The sequence below is a fragment of the Symphalangus syndactylus genome, chromosome 6 (genome assembly GCF_028878055.3).
Source record: "Symphalangus syndactylus isolate Jambi chromosome 6, NHGRI_mSymSyn1-v2.1_pri, whole genome shotgun sequence".
NCBI classification, from domain to species: Eukaryota; Metazoa; Chordata; class Mammalia; order Primates; family Hylobatidae; genus Symphalangus; species Symphalangus syndactylus.
This window is the reverse complement of record NC_072428.2, coordinates 110,777,936-110,795,613: the sequence shown is the minus strand read 5'-3', so window position 1 is coordinate 110,795,613 and position 17,678 is coordinate 110,777,936. Positions and strand designations below refer to the sequence as shown.

Genomic DNA, 17,678 nt, shown 5'->3' with positions numbered 1-17,678 from the left:
GAGGAGGGACGGGCAGGCGGTGGGAAGCGCGATGGTGAGATGTCCTCTGTTCTCTCTCCCCCGCCCCCTGCAGATCGTTGCCGTTTTGCCCTTGGGAGTAGGATGTGGTGAAAGGATGGGGCTTCTCCCTTACGGGGCTCACAATGGCCAGAGAAGATTCCGTGAAGTGTCTGCGCTGCCTGCTCTACGCCCTCAATCTGCTCTTTTGGGTAAGTTTCACTGCACCAACAGGTGGGGACGGCTGGCTCTGGTTTTCTGCAGCCACCGGATAATGCGCCAAAGGGCATGGCAAAGCATTAATTAATTACATGGGATAACACCCTCTATTTTTCAGAGAAGTAAAATTTGACCTTCTTAAAATGCCTTTGATCTAACTCAAGTTCCATTTGTAATTAGAACAAAGAAATCCACCCGTGGATACTACTGGCAGTAAAATTAGACTTGAAGTTAATCTAGGGATATAAATAAATGCACGTGCTCCTACTCATAGATAAGAAAATTATGACATACTACTTAGGGAACCGCTTGTTTGAGGGAATTTTAGATAATTGTGCAAGCCATAAATTGTTTCTTTACATCTCTGTCGCCTGTAAAATCTAGTTGGTCCAAGTCTTAATATATTTTTTGTGGGCGGGGGCGGGGAGGGGTGGAATTCACACCCAGATAACCTATCATAGAAAGGCTGAGTAGATTTGTCTAGGAGATTCCATACGGTCAGAAGGGTGATTTTTATGTAACTAATTCTAAGTTGGCAAAGTTTAAGGAATTGTGTGTATGCTTTTGGAAAATCCCGTAACCATTTAAGGAAATAAAATACATAAATGTAACAAGCTCATGGAAATCTTATGTCCTATTAGTTAATGACTTTTTATGCTTTAAATTTTAATAAAGTATGATTAATAATCGTATTATTACTTATAAAACTTAGGAAGATATAACAATTTAAACAGTGAGTGTTGCTTCAGGAGGCTGCCATTCTTAAGCAAATTGTTCTTTCCATTTTTTGTGTTCTATTAATAATTTTATTCAAAATTTTCTGTTACAAATTTTATTGTGCAATTTATTTATGTAGCTGACTGGCTGGCATGCTGACTGGCTGGCATAGCCCAGCCTTTTTTTCATAGGGCTGTGGTCTCTAGAAGATGACATTTTGGTTGAACTGCACCTTATAGATGGCCCCATTTTAAAGGACAAATTAAGTCTTACTTCAGTGAGTAATCTGAAAATATCTAAAATGGCAGCATTCCTTTTTTCAACATTAAAGCATTAATTTCTCAAAATTAAAGCATTGGGTGGTTAAATTCACCATTTGGAAATGTGAATTTAAGTTGATCTTATTGTAGTTTATACTTCTTAAAAGTTCGATTTTTAAGTGAATCATTAAATTACCTGGATCATTAAAAGTTATTAAGATTTTAAACTCCATTTCTTTAAAATGTATGATAATTATCCCTCCTATTTACTAGTTTTTCACTTTTCTACATTGTGCTTTTTAATTATAGAATCATCACATTCCACTTCTAAAAGGAGCTTTAAAGATGGCCTGGTTGAACTTCCTTCCTTTGTGAGTGAGGAAATTAAGTGCAGATTAAGTGACTTGCCAAAGATCAAGTAGTCCAATGGTGGCAGTGCCAGGAACAGAACTCAGCTTTCTTGCCCCTAGACAGTGTCTTTAACTTGACCCTTACTGAGTTTTGAACCTTAGAATTACTAAGATTGTTGTTGTTGTTGTTTGATAAAGAATACGGCTTTGAAAAATTTGTTAATACTTTATATTGTGTGGGAAAAAAAAGAATCAAATTCTTCAACAAAAGTATCACTCCTCTTGGAAATGAAATTTGCATAAAAACACCTATTCCTGAAACTCTTCCAGGGCTCTTTGTGTCCCCAGAGAATGTAAATGTTATTTCTTTGTTGTTACCCTGTACTTAAACCTTCTAACTTTCTATCTTTGTGTTTGGTGTGTGTGTGTGAGTGTATTCTGATTTACTGACTTGCTTAGGTTGCTTCCCTCTTTCTCCAGCCCTCCTCTTCTCCCAATATCACCTACGCTTCAACAAAATAATCCAGGTTAAGCATCTTGTGTACATTTTTCTGTATTTTGTTTCATACAAAGATAGATTTACTCATACCTGTCCACGACAGATACACAATACTATACATGTAAATTCTTGATTTTTTTGTTGTTAAATTAGTTTCTCATTTGGGTTACAGTCATAGGAGTGGAATTGCTATGTAAAAAATTATGTGATAACAAAAACAAAAGTAGCCAACCTATAGTCTAACTAACATACAAAATAGCTAACGCTTCTTACTATGTTTGCCAGGCACATTTAGTGTCTGTTTCCTAGCCTGTAAAATAGGAATCATAGTTCCCTATTTTTTAGAGTTGTTGTGAGGAGGATTAGAGTTAACATATATAGAGTGCTGAGAACAGTGGCACATAATAAGTGCTATCTATGCAATAGCAGTATTGCAGTTATTACCATAACTACTACAATAATCATGATGTTCTATCAGATTACCAGGAGGTGGATTGCTACTATCATTATGGTACTAATCATAGTAATTGTTATTGTTATGATTAATACTGCTACTATTGCTACCACTACTGCAATTCCTTTGACCCAGCAATCTTGTTCTGGGAATCTGTTCCCTAGAAATAAAAGCAGTAATTACCCCATTATATGTACAAAAATATTTGTTGCCATCTTGTTGGTAATATGGCACTTCTAAATTTTTGCCAATCTGAAGCATTTAAAGTATTATCTCATTGTTACTTTATTTTGTACCTACCCCACTACCAGTGTGCAGGAGCATCATTTTATATATATTTTTCATATATATCATTTCATTTCATATTTATTAACTATTTCATATTTATCATTTAGGTTTGCCCTGTATTTTAAGTGTTAATTTCATTTATGTTATCTGTTTCTATACAATAAACAAACTTTTCTATATTCTTTGTAATATAATTTTCTTTTCTTTTTTTTGAGACGGAGTCTCACTCTGTCGCCAGGCTGCAGTCCAGTGGCACAATCTCAGCTCACTGCAACCTCCACCTCCCGGGTTCAGGCGATTCTCCTGCCTCAGCCTCCTGAGTAGCTGGGACTACAGATGCGCACCACCATGCCTGGCTAGTTTTTGTATTTTTTAGTAGAGATGGGGTTTCACCATATTGGCCAGGCTAGTTTTGAACTCCTGACCTCGTGATCCACCCACCTCAGCCTCCCAAAGTGCTGGGATTACAGGTGTAAGCCACCATGCCCAGCCTGTAATATAATTTTCTACAGGATTTTAAATGTATAAATATGAATATAGTATGTATAAAAATAAATATAAATATATGTATAAATATAAATATGTGTGTGTATATATATATATATATATATATATATATATATCTGCATTTCTTGACTTGGTTAAGGTTTGTTTTTAAAAATGTTCTTTAAGATTATTTTATCCAATTAAAAATATCTGTTGGGGCTGGGTGCAGTGGCTCACACCTGTAATCCAAGCACTTTGGGAGGCCAAGGCAGGCGGTTAACGAGGTCAAGAGATTGAGACCATCCTGGCCAACATGGTGAAACACTGTATCTACTAAAATACAACAATTAGCTGGGTGTTGTGGCGTGCACCTGTAATTCCAGCTACTTAGGAGGCTGAGGTAGGATAATCACTTGAACCTGAGAGGCAGAGATTGCAGTTAGCTGAGATGCCCCACTGCCACTACAGGCTGGCAACAGAATGAGACTCTGTCTCAAATTAAAAAAAAAAAAAATTCTGCTGGGATTTTTGTTAGAATAGTATGAAATGTATAATAGGCTAATTTTAGGGAAACTGATTTTACTTTTTCAGTGTTAAGGCAATGTTTGCAGATCCTATCATTAGCAAGTCAGAAGCCGTTTTCAGCCTGTGCTGGAGACATTCGTGGCCATTGTTAATATTACTCTCATCTAGTTCTCATAATAGACCCATAAAATAGTTTTCTTTCTTAGTCTCTCTCTCTCTTTTTTTTTAGGTAAAGAAACTGGTACTCAGAGTAGTTCAATAACTTGCTAGTAAGTAGCAGAACAGGAATTGGAAGTCCAGTTTTGTTTTTTATCCAAGTGTAGTAGAAGTTAAATTGCTGGAAACAGTGGTGGATTTATTTGCATGAGAGAAGTCTAGTAAACATTAAACATCCTCAGAAGGAAGGGATTAGCTGTCCACCTGCTCATTCTAAGTTCTCGAGAACAGTGCTTCTAAAACCTGAGTGCATGCACACCTGGAGATCTTGTTAAAATGCAGATTTGGATTTAGTATGTCATGAGTTCTACCTGAGGGTGCATTTCTAACAAGCTCCTCTGTGATGCCAATGCTGCTGGTCTGAGCGTCGCACCCTGAGGAGCAAGGCTTTAATACTAGCTTTTAGTTCTCGTTGGAATTACAAGTAGAACAAACCAGTGTGGCGTATGAACCCCACTTCTTAAACCAGACTTCACATTCTGACTATGGAGAGGGAGATTGTTCCTCCCTCTGGGTCTGCAAGATTGATAACCTTGTCCCCATTACCCATGAGGTGAAAAGCTATAGGCTTGGCCGGGCGCGGTGGCTCACGCTTGTAATCCCAGCACTTTGGGAGGCCGAGGCGGGCGGATCACGAGGTCAGGAGATCGAGACCACGGTGAAACCCCGTCTCTACCAAAAATACAAAAAGTTAGCCGGGCGTGGTGGCGGGCGCCTGTAGTCCCAGCTACTCGGAGAGGCTGAGGCAGGAGAATGGCGTGAACCCGGGAGGCGGAGCTTGCAGTGAGCCGAGATTGTGCCACTGCACTCCAGCCTGGGTGACAGAGCAAGACTCCATCTCAAAAAAAAAAAAAAAAAAAAAAAAAAGCTATAGGCTTTTACTCTCCACTGGCATTTTAAGTAGTCTTAGTTGTTTTAAATCTATTTTTACTATATTGGTTCCTTCTTAACCTTTTCTACCCCACTAGAATTTTAGGGAAAAAAATAAATCTTAATCACAAAAACATTGGGAACCCATTCAATTTTGTTTTCCTGTTCTGAGAGTCAAAAATCAAACTGAGAGTTTTTTTTTTTTAAGTTAGAAAGTATATCTTGAGTATTTTTTAAAAAATGTAAGGCATAGATGTGTTATTAAGTGTAAGCTATAAATGTGTCTTAGAAGAAACAATCCATAGCACATTCAAGATCACACACGCTCTGCATTCTCTTTATTGTATGGATCCAGTCACCTTGATTTGCCATCCGTTGAGTGTCTTTTCCACATCATGAAGAAGCCAGATTCTAGTACTGTTGTACTGGGGTCAACACAAAAGTATTGGGCCTTCTAGGTTTGTCACGAGTATTGTGGGTTTGTGATGGGAAGGAGCACATAGGAGATGATGTGGGTAGGTGAACTGTCCGAGGGTTCTTTTGAGACCATGATTCCCCTTCTCTCCATCTTGGAGTAAGGACGTGGGTTACCTTTCCTTCAAATTTGTATGCTTTTATTACTAGTAAAATTTAAATGGCATATTATTTAAAGAAATGAGAGCTTTCTACCATTTTAAAGACAGTTTCTGTAGCTTTTTGGTCATTTGTCGTTCTTAGATGGTAATTTTCTGTTATTACAAATACAGATAAATATGGTTCTCCTTGAAAATTTCTGACATTGGTGAACATTTAAAATTCATCAAATATGTGTTTGTTTCTACTTTTCTAAATGTATAATATAAACTCCCATATCTCACCATTATGTAAGAGCCATTGTTTTTTACTTACCATTACTAAAGATAATAGCAATAGAGAAGAACTATCCTGATTAAATATGAAAAGTAACTTATAAAAGAAAGTCTAAAAAAAGTAGACAGGAAATTTAGTTTATGCTTTTGAGATATATGCGTGGCAGATGAAATGATAGGAGGCTCAATGCTGTCTTTCTTTTTCTCTGGCCATCCGTAGTGAACCTTAGGTGTTTGATCCACACAGAATCTGAAGAGTTAGATTCTTGGCAAGTAGAAGTTTGAATTCACAGGAAGGACATTTATGAATCATATTAAAATACTACATTTTAAATTGGTATCCCCAACTTTATGCTATGAATGGTATTCAAGTATTTTTGAACTCTTCCTAAGGAATAGTGGAAAGCCCTCTAACAAATATTTGTGGTCTTTTAAAATAAATTTTAACCATAAAAAATTCCTTTAGTCAGCTGGATGCGGTGGCTCATGCCTGTAATCCCAGCACTTTGGGAGGCCCAGGCAGGTGGATCACCTGAGGTCAGGAGTTCGAGACCAGCCTGACCAAAATGGCGAAACCCTGTCTCTACTAAAAATACAAAAATAAGCTGGGTGTGGTGACATGCAGCTGTAATCCTAGCTACTAGGGGGACTGAGGCAGAAGAATTGCTTGAACCTGGGAGGGGGAGATTGCAGTGAGCCAAGATCGCATCACTGCACTCCAGTCTGGGCGACAAAGTGAGACTCTGTTTCAAAAAAAAAAAAAAAAAAAATCTTTTAGTCTCAGAGCAAAGCTGATCTACTTTTTTATATATACATTGTGGCTCAGCTGAGCAAAGACTTGAGCCGCTGCATGCTTCTTAAGGAATGTTTTTTGAGAAGTACATGGCAGATTCTTCACAGCACATTCTGCTGCATACTGAGCAATAGGCTCCTCCCTCATTGACTCCACTCAGGGAATAGTCCTGAGCTGGGATGTTGGGAAGTGGAGTTTACTGCAGTTAGACTGCATAGAAACTATCATGTAGAAGGAGGCATTTTACTCTTCTTTTACCTGTAGTGACTATAGGGTGATCATATACTTTATCATGGCAACCAGGACAATGTGGAGACTGAAGAAACGGGGATGTTTCTGCTAAGAATTATGACCAAACAACAGAGGCTTATAGTGTGTCTCTTCTGGTCAGATCAGGATGCATCGTCACCTTGTCTATAGGAAAACATGGTGGTCTAGAAAAACTGTCAGTCAGAACAGCTCCAAGGTGATATTGATTTATTCAGCTCTAATTAATTGCTGTTCATTCTGAAATGATACCCACTAGTAATCTCCAGACTGTATTTCAGCCATCGTTTACATTGCCTATTCTTTCACAGCTTTAACAAATAGTGATACCTGTTTGCTGTCTTTCCTTCTGCCCATCCACTGGTAGAGGGAAGCTGAGAAGGCACAGACTCACAAAAAGGCAGAAGGGAGCAGGCCTGGCAACATGAAACACACATGTGACTCACCTTGTGTGACCAGCCTCCAAATAATCAAGGCTTGATCTTACTTTTACATTTTAACAAATAGCAATTTAAAGGCTAAGTATGGTGGTGCATGCCTGTAACCTCAGCACTTGGAAGACCAAGGCAGGAGGATCAATTGAGCTCAGGAGTTCTAGGTGCAATGAGCTATGATCATGCCTAGGAGACAGAAAAAAACACCAAAAAAGTTTAAATCCTTTTTTAAAAGAAGGAAAGCTTCTGGTCCAATTTTTCCATTTTCAAGATTAGCCAATAAAAATTATGAAAGTTTGAATTATTTGTCAAAGTCCTTTTCTATACAGACAGAGCTGTAACTAAGATTCAGGTCTCTCTTTTATGTTCCTCTTTTTGCTAACAGGTTTGACATAAAAAGTTTAGGTATGTGGTTTCAGACAGCTGTCATCCTTGAACAGAAATTATTTGTGTCAGTGTCATCTTATGTGGGACTATATGTTACAGATGGCAGACAGTTGAAAGATAGAAAGGACTGTTTCTTGACTGTGACCTTACTATTTTATGGAAATTATAGGTACACATTTCATAATACACTTAGGAAATGTGCATACACATACAATTCTGATTCAGAAAACAACTTGATTCAAGACTTGTTTTTATATAATTAGATGCAAGCAAAAGCAGACCATGTCCTCAACACTGCAAATTTTATGTCTCTAAATATTTGTTGAAAGCTAGCATTTTCTAAGAATTTTGCAAGAGACATTGTGACAAATGTCCTGCCAAATAATATATTAAATGTATTTCTGTCAAGTAACACTTTGTTTAGTTTTAAAATATCTCCTTGAGCTTCAAGTAACATGTTGCAATACTGGAGAAAAGGAGCTATAAAGCCTAGCTACATATGATAACTATAATGTTCCTAATAATTTCGCCAATGTGAGTGGCATTTGAAGGATTATTCTCATAGTTAATTTGGAAAATTAGCAGAAAATAACATGATTAGCAAGGAGTCCTGAATTCCTCACATAACTTGTGCTTCTAGGTTTAATATCAGGTTTAGTTATTGAGTTGACCTAGTCTCGTTTTAGTTCAGTTTCTTGCTATAGGCATGCACTATATTTGTTTTTATTGTTATCATTTTCTCAAACTCAGTGAGTAAAGCCTCACTTGTTGAGGATGAAACTGTTCTCAGACATTTAATGTTGCTGGAATCAATTCCTTGAGAAAAAGCCGTTTTATTCCCAGGGTTGCTTGTTTTCTATAGAATAAGGCTTGGTGTTATTATTTATTTTGACTAATGTTCTGTGCACAGCTGCAATGTTTGGGTATACTCCTGTGAAAAAAACATTGGGACAGAGTATAATGCAAAGTTTTAGTTTAAAGTACTTTTGAGAACACTTTAGCCAGCTTCTAATCTGATATATAAATCTTTGACTTTGTTTTTCAGAAACCATCTTTCTGCTGGAAAACTTCCAGTGATAGAAAGCTCAGTTCTTATTAAAACATCTTTTAATTTGTTTAAAAATCTCTAACAGCTTATCTAGCAGGATGAAACCATCTCCTTTTAATTTAATTATTTTCTCATTCACTCACCTAACATAAATTAGGCACCACTACTGAGCCTGGTACTTTTCTGTGTGATGGGGAGATAAGCTATGTTCTGGGCCCTCTACTGGGATGAGATGGATGGACAGAAACAAGAGCAATAGGATAACTGCTTTATGAGGTCTGTACAAAGAGCATTAAGAGGGAAAAGATCTGTAGGTAAGGCAGGAGTTGAGAGAGAATCTTTACACTCTAGTTGATGTTCAAGCTGGCCTTGAAGGAGAAGTAGATGTTGCTCAGCACATGAGAACAGGAAAGCTGGAGCAGGATGGTATTCCAGGCAGAAGGCACTGCAGGAGTGAAGATGTATAGGCACTGGGAGGTGTGCATGGTGCATTTTGGAGATGTGCAAGCAGTTTTGTTGTTTTCCATATATAGAATGTGTCTAGGAAAGAGCTGGCAGGAAGCACGGTTTAAGAAAAAGTTTAAGGGGTAGCAGAAGAGGGCGTGGTGTGCTCTGCTCAAGAGTTTAAACTTTGTTCTCTCAGAGGGAGTTGAGGGAAGACTAAATAAATGGTAGTTGAAGAAGAACCATAAAGGGTAGCTATAAGCAGAAGAACTTGATCTATGTTCTATAAAAGTAACCGAAGGGTGAATTGGAGGTGAAATCTGTGAGCTGAAGAGTTCTATTATAAAGTAATTATAATTGGATAGCAAAAGAGGATGAAGGCCTGAACTAGCCAGTCGTGGAAGAAAAGGGGGAGGAATTCACCCAACGCCTAGCCAGAACAATTTGAAGGACTTGAGACTAATTAGATATAGAGCTGAGGAAAAGGGAGAGAGGTTCAGCCTCCCTGCCAAGTCTCTAGTTTACAAGATTGAAGGATTGATTATACCATTTACAGGAAAAACAGTGGGAGGGACATGCAGGTGTTGGAGGAACGGAGATAAGTTTAGTGTTAGAGATGTTGAACTTGACCGTGATAGTATGATAGATAGTTATATCCCAGAGCTTCCTCTCTTGTCCATCTGGTAGACCTTCAAACAGCTGAAGATTCCATTTCTGAATTGATTTAGGAGTAATCTAATCTTTCAGACTGACTGAGAAAGATTAAGAGAAAACCCTTAAGTCTAAAGTGACTTGCAGTAATTATAGGTAATGTATATGAGAGTCTCAGTCTGGTTTTTTTTTTGTCATGTAGATCTTCTATGAAGTAGGACTTATTTTTATATCATTTTATGGGTGAGAAAACTGAGGCACAGGAAAGATCAAGCTGAATGTCATACAGCTAAAAGGCAGTAGAGCTAGAATTCCTAGCTGAAATTCAAAATTCAGTGGTTTCTCATTGTCATGATGGTGAAGCCGATATACCTTGAAATGGCTTCCAAGACTCCGTGCAGTCTCACCCCTGCCTGCTTTTTCCTTCTCACCATGTGCCAATTTTGCTTACCATGTCATGTTGCCTTCCCCCGTGGGGCCTTTGTTCTTTCTGACCAGAAGGTTATTTTCAACCCTTCTCTTCCTGAGTAACTTGATAATTATCCTTTAGATCTTAGCTCTCTTAGAGAAGTTCCTTTGACTCCGTGGAATGGGTCAGACCGTCCAAAAGGAATTTGTACAGAAACTTGTACTATGTCTTCTCGCGCTTGTTACAGTTCTCAGTTACATATTTATATCTCTGATGAGTTGATTAACCCGTGTCCTCTTCACTTAGTTAATTGCACCACAGAGGCAGTGTCTGTTACTGTTCATCAGTGTATCCCTAACACATAGCACAGTGCCTGGCAAAGAGTGACCAATATATGATTTTTGAATGGAAGAATGACTTCAAAGCCCAGGCTTTTAATCATCCTGCCATATAAGAAATGTCTTGGAATACACCATTTAAAAGATATACACTTTGTTTTGTTAAAAATGGAAGAACTATGTGTAGTAACTACACTGATAATGAATTGTACACTATGAAGAATGAAATAATGTGTTGACACAACTAAAAGCTATGTTATTGAAAACTGGCTATAAAGCCAGTATAGAATAGAGAAACCAACAGCAGTCATTACTTTGAAGAGTGATAAATAGAGGAGTTTTTTATAACTGTAAAATAATTTTAGATAATGAAATAAAATACCACATGATATGGTTTGGATTTGTGTCCCTGCCCAAATCTCATGTTGAATGTTGGCTGAGAGGCCTGGTGTGAGGTGATTGGATCATGGGGACGGATTTCACCCTTGCCGTTCTCATGGTAGAGAGTGAGTTCTCAAGAGATCTGGTTGTTTAAAAGTGTGTAGCACCTCCCCCTTCTCTCTCTTACTCCTCCTCTGGCCAGGTAAGATGTGCCTGCCTCCACTTCTACCATGTTTGAAAGTTTCCTGAGGCCTCCCCAGCCATGCTTCCTGTACATCCTGTGGAACCATAAGCCAATTAAACCTCCACTCTTTATAAATTAACCAGTTTTAGGTATTACTTTATGGTAGTGCTAGAATGGGCTAATACAGAAAATTGGTATCAGGAGTGGAGCATTGCTATAAACATACCTGAATATGTGAAAGTGACTTTGTAACTCAGTAACAGGCAGAAATTTGAAAAGTTTAAAGGGCTCAGAAGACAGAAAGATGAGGGAAAGTTTTGAACTTTCTAGAGACTAGTTAAATTGTTGTGATAAAAATGCTGATAGTAATATTGACAAATGAAGTCCAGACTGATGTGGTCTGAGATGAAGATGAGGAACTTACTGAGAACTGGAATAAAGGTCACTCTTGCTATGCTTTAGCAAAGAGACTTATGGCATTGTGCTCCTGCTTTAGGTATCTGTGGAACTTTGAACTTGAGAGTGATGATTTAGGGTAATCTGGCAGAACAAATTTCTAAGCAGCAAAGTGTTTAAGATTTGGTCTGGTTGCTTCTAAAAGTGTATGGTCATATATGTAAGTAAAGAGATGTTCTAAAACTGGAACTTATATTTAGAAGGAAAGCAGATCATAAAAGTTTAGAAAATTTGCAGCTTGACCATGTGGTAGAAAAGATAAACTAATTTTCTGGAAAGGAATTCAAACTGGCTGCAGAAATTTGCATAAGCAAAGGGGAGCTGAATATTAATATTCAAGACAATGAGGAAAATGCCTCAAAGGCATTTCAGAGACCTTCACACCAGACCCTCCCATCACAGGCCCAAAGGCCTAGGAGGAAAGAATGGTTTCATGGACTGGGCCCAGGGCCCTGCTGCCCTGCAGAACCTGGGGACACTACTCCCTATGATCCAGCTGCTTCAGCTCCAACTGTGGCTTAAAGGGGCCCAGGTACATCTCAGGCCACTGCTCCAGAAGGTGCAAGCCATTAGCCTAGGCAGCTTCCATGTGATGTTAAGCCTGTGGGTGCACAGAGGGCAACAGTTAAGGCTTGGGAGCCTCTGACTCAATTTCAGAGGATGTATGCAAATGCCTGGATATCCAGGCACAAGTCTGCTGCAGGGACAGAGCCCTCATGGAGAATCTCTACTAGAGCAGTGCAGAAGGGAAATGTGGGGTTTGAGCCCCTACACAGAGTCCCCACTAAGGCACTGCCTAGTGGAGCAGTGAGAAGAGGGCCACTCTCCTCCAGACCACAGAATGATAGACCCACTGACAACTTGCGTTGTGTGCCTGGAGAAGCTGCAGGCACTCAATGGCAGCCTGTGGAAGAAAACAACCACAGGGACTGTACCCTGCGGAACCACAGGGATAGAGCTGCCCAAGGCCCTGGGGGCCCACCCCTTGCATCAGTTTTGCCTGGATGTGAGACATGGCGTTAAAGGAGATTATTTTGGAGCTTTAAGATTTAATGACTGCCCTGCTGGGTTTGGGACTTGCATGGGGCCTGTAGCCCCTTTGTTTTGGCTGGTTTCTTCCTTTTGGAGTGGTAATATTTAGTGAATGCCTGTACCTCCATTGTATATTGGAAGTAACTAACTGGTTTTGATTTTACAGTCTCATAGGCAGAAGGGACTTGACTTGTCTCAAGTGGGACTTTGGACTGTGGACTTTTGAGTTAATGCTGGAATCAAGTAAGACTTTGGGGGACTGTTGGGAAGGCATGATTGTATTTTGGAATGTGAAAAGGACATGAGATTTGGGAGGGGCCAGGGGTTGAATGATATGGTTTGGATTTGTGTCCCCACCGAAATCTCATGTCAAATTGTGATCCCCAGTGTTGTGGAAGTGACCTGGTGGTAGGTGATTGGATCATGGGGACGGACTTTCCCCTTGCTGTTCCTCTGGTAGTGAGTGAGTTCTCATGAGGTCTGGTTGTTTGAAAATGTGTAGCACCTTCCTCTGCTCTCTCTTTCTCCTGCTCTGGCCATGTAAGATGTGCCTGCTTCCCCTCCCACCATGATTGAAAGTTTCCTGAGGCCTCCCCAGCCATGTTTCCTGTACAGCCTGAGGAACCATGAGCCAACCAAACCTCTTTTCTTCATAAATTACCCAGTTTCAGGTATTTATAACAGTGTGAGAATGGACTAATACACCACATTAATAGACTTTTCTGTCCTGGAGATACAAGATTTTAAGGACCCACATATAGCCAAGTAGAGGGAGAACACGTGCCCACAGATTTCATCAAAAAGCTAACAGTCTTCTGCTAGCTCTGTGTGTTTTAATATGTTCTGCTGTCAATTAGGTATGCTAAGGCCAACAGACCAGGAGATGGCTGCCATTGAGAAGACAGTTTATTATATGCGTAAATCCCAAGACTTGGAGTACACATCTCATTATGGGGGGCCAAGAGGGGAAACACTAGGGTCAGTCACAAGACAGAAAGAGAGACGGGAACTTTGGGCAAGTGCTTATATCGTGGTTTCTATGGAAAGGTATAGGTGAGGCAGGTAAGTGGGTTTAGGATTGGCCAGTTTGAACAGTTGGCCTTGGGGTGATTAGGGCAGGTGTGTAGTGGCCCCTAAGTGGGAGAACCCCATAAGGGAGGTACTTAGGAGTATGGATTCTGGATTGCATGGTTTATATTTGAAAAGTGCACCCCTGGGAGAACATCTCCTCTTGAGGATGGAACAAGCAACAAGGGAGGCAGCAGGCCAAGGCAAGGTGACTCAGGCACATTTTTAGGTTCTCCAGAGCAGGATGTGTCTGGCATATGTACGCAGAACAGATGTTAATGCATCAAAAGAAGAAGCTAGAAACATGGCTAATTCACTGCGACTGACTCACTTGTAACTTTTATGAGGTTTACAATCTGTTCACTTCTAACAGACATGAGAATAATAATAACTGGCCTAATTCTACTCTTGAATGTGGTCCCAGGGTTCTTAACCTAACTTATAGGCCATTGACTCCTTTGACAGTCTTATAATTTTCAGAATATTAAACTGTATTCTAATTTGTGGATTAAAATACAGATTAATAGTAATATTAATTAATAGTAATTAATTATTAATCTGTATTTTATTTCAGATCCATTATTTCAGAAAGGGTTGTTAAATGGTGATGCTCTAGAATGCGTCCTACAAATATTAGCAGAAATTCTTCCATAAAAGATTAATATAATTAATATAATATTACTATTAATCTGTATTTTAATCCACACAACAAAATGTATTGGCTTACAAAGGAAATTAATTATATCGAAATACATTTGTATTTACAGGTTAAGAACCACTGAGCTCCCATTCACCAAAGAAAGTAGTTCAGACATTTAGACTGAACCTGACTTCTACAGGAGACCCACTGCCCATCTTTCTAAAAAGGAATTCTACATGCTGTGTAGGGTAGTGTTTTCACCCTCTGTGAAACATGCCATGCCTATTTCTAAACTTGGGAGACAGTGACTAACCCTGGCTTTTTGAAACCCAACAGCTTGAATTTGAATCCCAGCTCTACCACTCAGGATCTGAGAGACCTTCAACAGGGTATTTCCCTTTTCGATGCTTCATGGCACTTTTATTTTATTTTATTTTTTTTAACAGTTTGTAATTGTCTTCTTTGTATAATTATTGCCTGTGTTCCCCAAGAGGTTCCAAGAAGGCCTGGATCTTATTTCTCTTATTTATTGTCAGTCTCTGAATCTTGCCCAGTCCAAGGCACATAGTAATTGTTGGGTAAATATTTGTAATGAATGATGGAAGTGTGAATTCACCAGCTGATTTTCCAAGCAGATAGCCATAATTTACTGTTCAAAGCTGTAGAGCGCTACACAGTCTGTTTATCTTGGAGCTTTCATGCAGAAAGCACGTTTCATGGCCACCAGTTGAGTTAGCGCAGACTCATTTCTACCTTCTATATATTCATTATATCAGCATTTAAAGCTAAAGCTGTAGCACGTAATGGTAAGTGATGTTCATTAAGATGCCAGAAATTATTAAAAATCAGGGTAAGGTGAATTTCACTACATTGTACTTAAGAAGATAAACACACTTTTCAAAAAGATTTCCATCAAAATAGGAAGGACATTCAGAACTTAAGGGTTAATAATATGCAGCTTTTAGGAAAGCTTCCCAGGAAGACTTCTTCTTAATAATGAAAAACTTTAAAACATATACCAAAGTAGAAAAACACAGTATAATTAATCCCCAATTATTCATTACCCAGTTTCAACAATTATCAACATGCCCTTCTCTACTTCCCACCTAACTTCTACTGGTCATGATTAATTATTAAACCATAACCCAGTCATCATTATGTTTTGTTTTTTTCTTACAAATATAGATATCAATATATTTCATTTAAAATTACTTCAGTGTATAAGTCTAGAAAATAAAGACCTTTAAAAAAATAAACAATCTATTCTCACACCTAAAATAATCAAAGTAGTTTCTTAATATTTCCAAACATTCATTCAGGGTTAAACTTTCCTCAGTTGTATCATAAATGTTTCTATGTGGTTGATTTGTTTGAATAGGGATCCAAACCAGGTCAATGTATTGCATTGGGTAATCTCTTAAATCTATTTTAATCTACACTAAAGAGTTTCTCCTTCTCTCCTTTTTGTTTTAACTTGCCAGTTTTTTTTTTTTTTTTTTCAATTCAAGAAAGCAGGTAATTTCTCCTGTAAAATTTCTCATATGCTTGATTTTGCTAATTGCTTCCCGTGGTGGCATTTAACATGTTTAAATCTATTTCATGTATTTTTTTTATTGACTGATAGTGCGGGAGGATTGATTTCATTCAAGTTTGACCTTCTTGTGAAAATACTTCACAGGAATTTCTGTGTGCTTCTGACCGTACCATGTTGGGAGACACATTATGTGTAATTGTCTCTTTTTGTGATACTAGGAGTGACCAGTGTGGTCTGGATCATCTGCCTACTCTCTCCATTCTGACTTCCCACCAGCCTTTCATTTAATGTAGTGGTTCTCAGCCCTGTCTACCTGTTAGAATCTGTGAAGCTGCTACACATCTCTGATGCCCAAGCCCTACTCCCTAGAATTTGTCCAGGATAAACCTGTGTTCAGTAATTTTTTTGAGTCTTAAATGGTTCAAATGTACAGACAGGATTGAGAACCAATGACCTGATAAAATTGCAGCCATTGAGGATCTTTTTTTCTAGAGATCCATTATTTGAGAAAAGGTTGTTAAATGGTGATGCTCTAGAATGCTTCCTGCAAATATTACAGAAATTCTTCCATAAAAAGTTTAATCAAGTCCTTGGTTCTTCCTTTAGTTTGTAAAGGAAAAGTAGGATAAATAGAAATGATAGATTCTTGTCAGTTTTCTGAATAATGAGTTGAGTATTCAACTTTCTACAAAGACCAGAGAATTTTGTTCATTACGAGTTTATATACTTCAGCACATATATGTGTTAGTATGAGTTTATATACTTTAGTGCTTTATGAATCAAAGGATTACATTTAATGTTATTACTATTACTGTCATTTCAATGCTTAAATTATTTGAATTTTAGCCAATAGAAGTCGTTTTAAATGAACTCCTGTGACTTTTTTGACAATATTTAATTGTTCAGTAATAGTATTTAATTGCTTCGTTGCCTTTAAGAATGACAATGTGTTTTAGACACATCTTATATGTTTGATAATTTATTTGTTCTGTGGCCTCCTTACCTTGTGCAGTTTCTGTCCTGAACCTGGGATCAGCCACTTAATAGTATTGTTTTCTGTATCCCATTTGGGTGGTATTCCATTTGGTGCCTATGACATGATTACAAAATGGAATGGCAGTTATTTATAGTAATAGTAAATTTCAAGATGTAGCAAATGGTAATTGGGAAAGACATTATGTAACAAAATCCTTAATTTTCCTATTATTAATCCTGCAGTGAATGTTACGTAAATCTTTGGTAACCAGTTTGTACTTTTTTCTCCCCAGTTAATGTCCATCAGTGTGTTGGCAGTTTCTGCTTGGATGAGGGACTACCTAAATAACGTTCTCACTTTAACTGCAGAAACGAGGTATACTTTATAATTATTGATTGAATTCTTTCATGCTGATTTTAAGTAACTTTGCCCTCAGCTATTTATATGGTAGTGCTCTTCCTTGATCTTTTGGAAAAGTTTTTCCTGCCCATAGCAACCTTTGTCACAGACACTTGCATCCTCCAGAATTCTCCTTAAGGTGTGCCTCTGGTCCTAGCAGGGGATCAGGTGGCAGCATGTTTATACAGACATTTCTGGGTATGGTAATAGCAGTTGCCTGTCCTCCTGATTGTGCGTCAGCCATGTCATAGGTGCATGTAAAGAACCAGCATAGTTACTTTTCCCTAAGAAAATTACCTTCAGCTCCCTCTTACCTTCATGTTCTTGGGTTAATGAAAACCATACACCACAATGATTTTTTTTTCTCAAATTTCAAGGGTTAATCTACTAACATCACAGGGGACAAATTACTTTTTACTCTGTCATCTCTAAATGGAGATTGTATTATAATATATGACATCTGAATTGTGGTAAGGATTAAATGAAAACCATTGTTTTCAAGTCCTTA

At 38.3% G+C, this 17,678-nt stretch overlaps 1 protein-coding gene across 6 annotated transcripts in view; it reads left to right on the top strand.

Moving 5' to 3' along the window:
* TSPAN12 (tetraspanin 12) overlaps window positions 1–17,678 on the top strand; it is a 167,905-nt gene that overhangs the window by 95,710 nt on the left and 54,517 nt on the right. For all 6 annotated transcript variants that reach the window (XM_063642166.1, XM_063642167.1, XM_063642168.1 and 3 more), the window contains 2 exons: window positions 74–209; window positions 17,064–17,146. In XM_063642166.1, the coding sequence (XP_063498236.1) occupies window positions 144–209; window positions 17,064–17,146 (149 nt within the window). In that variant the 5' untranslated portion in view covers window positions 74–143. The remainder of the gene's footprint in view (window positions 1–73; window positions 210–17,063; window positions 17,147–17,678) is intronic.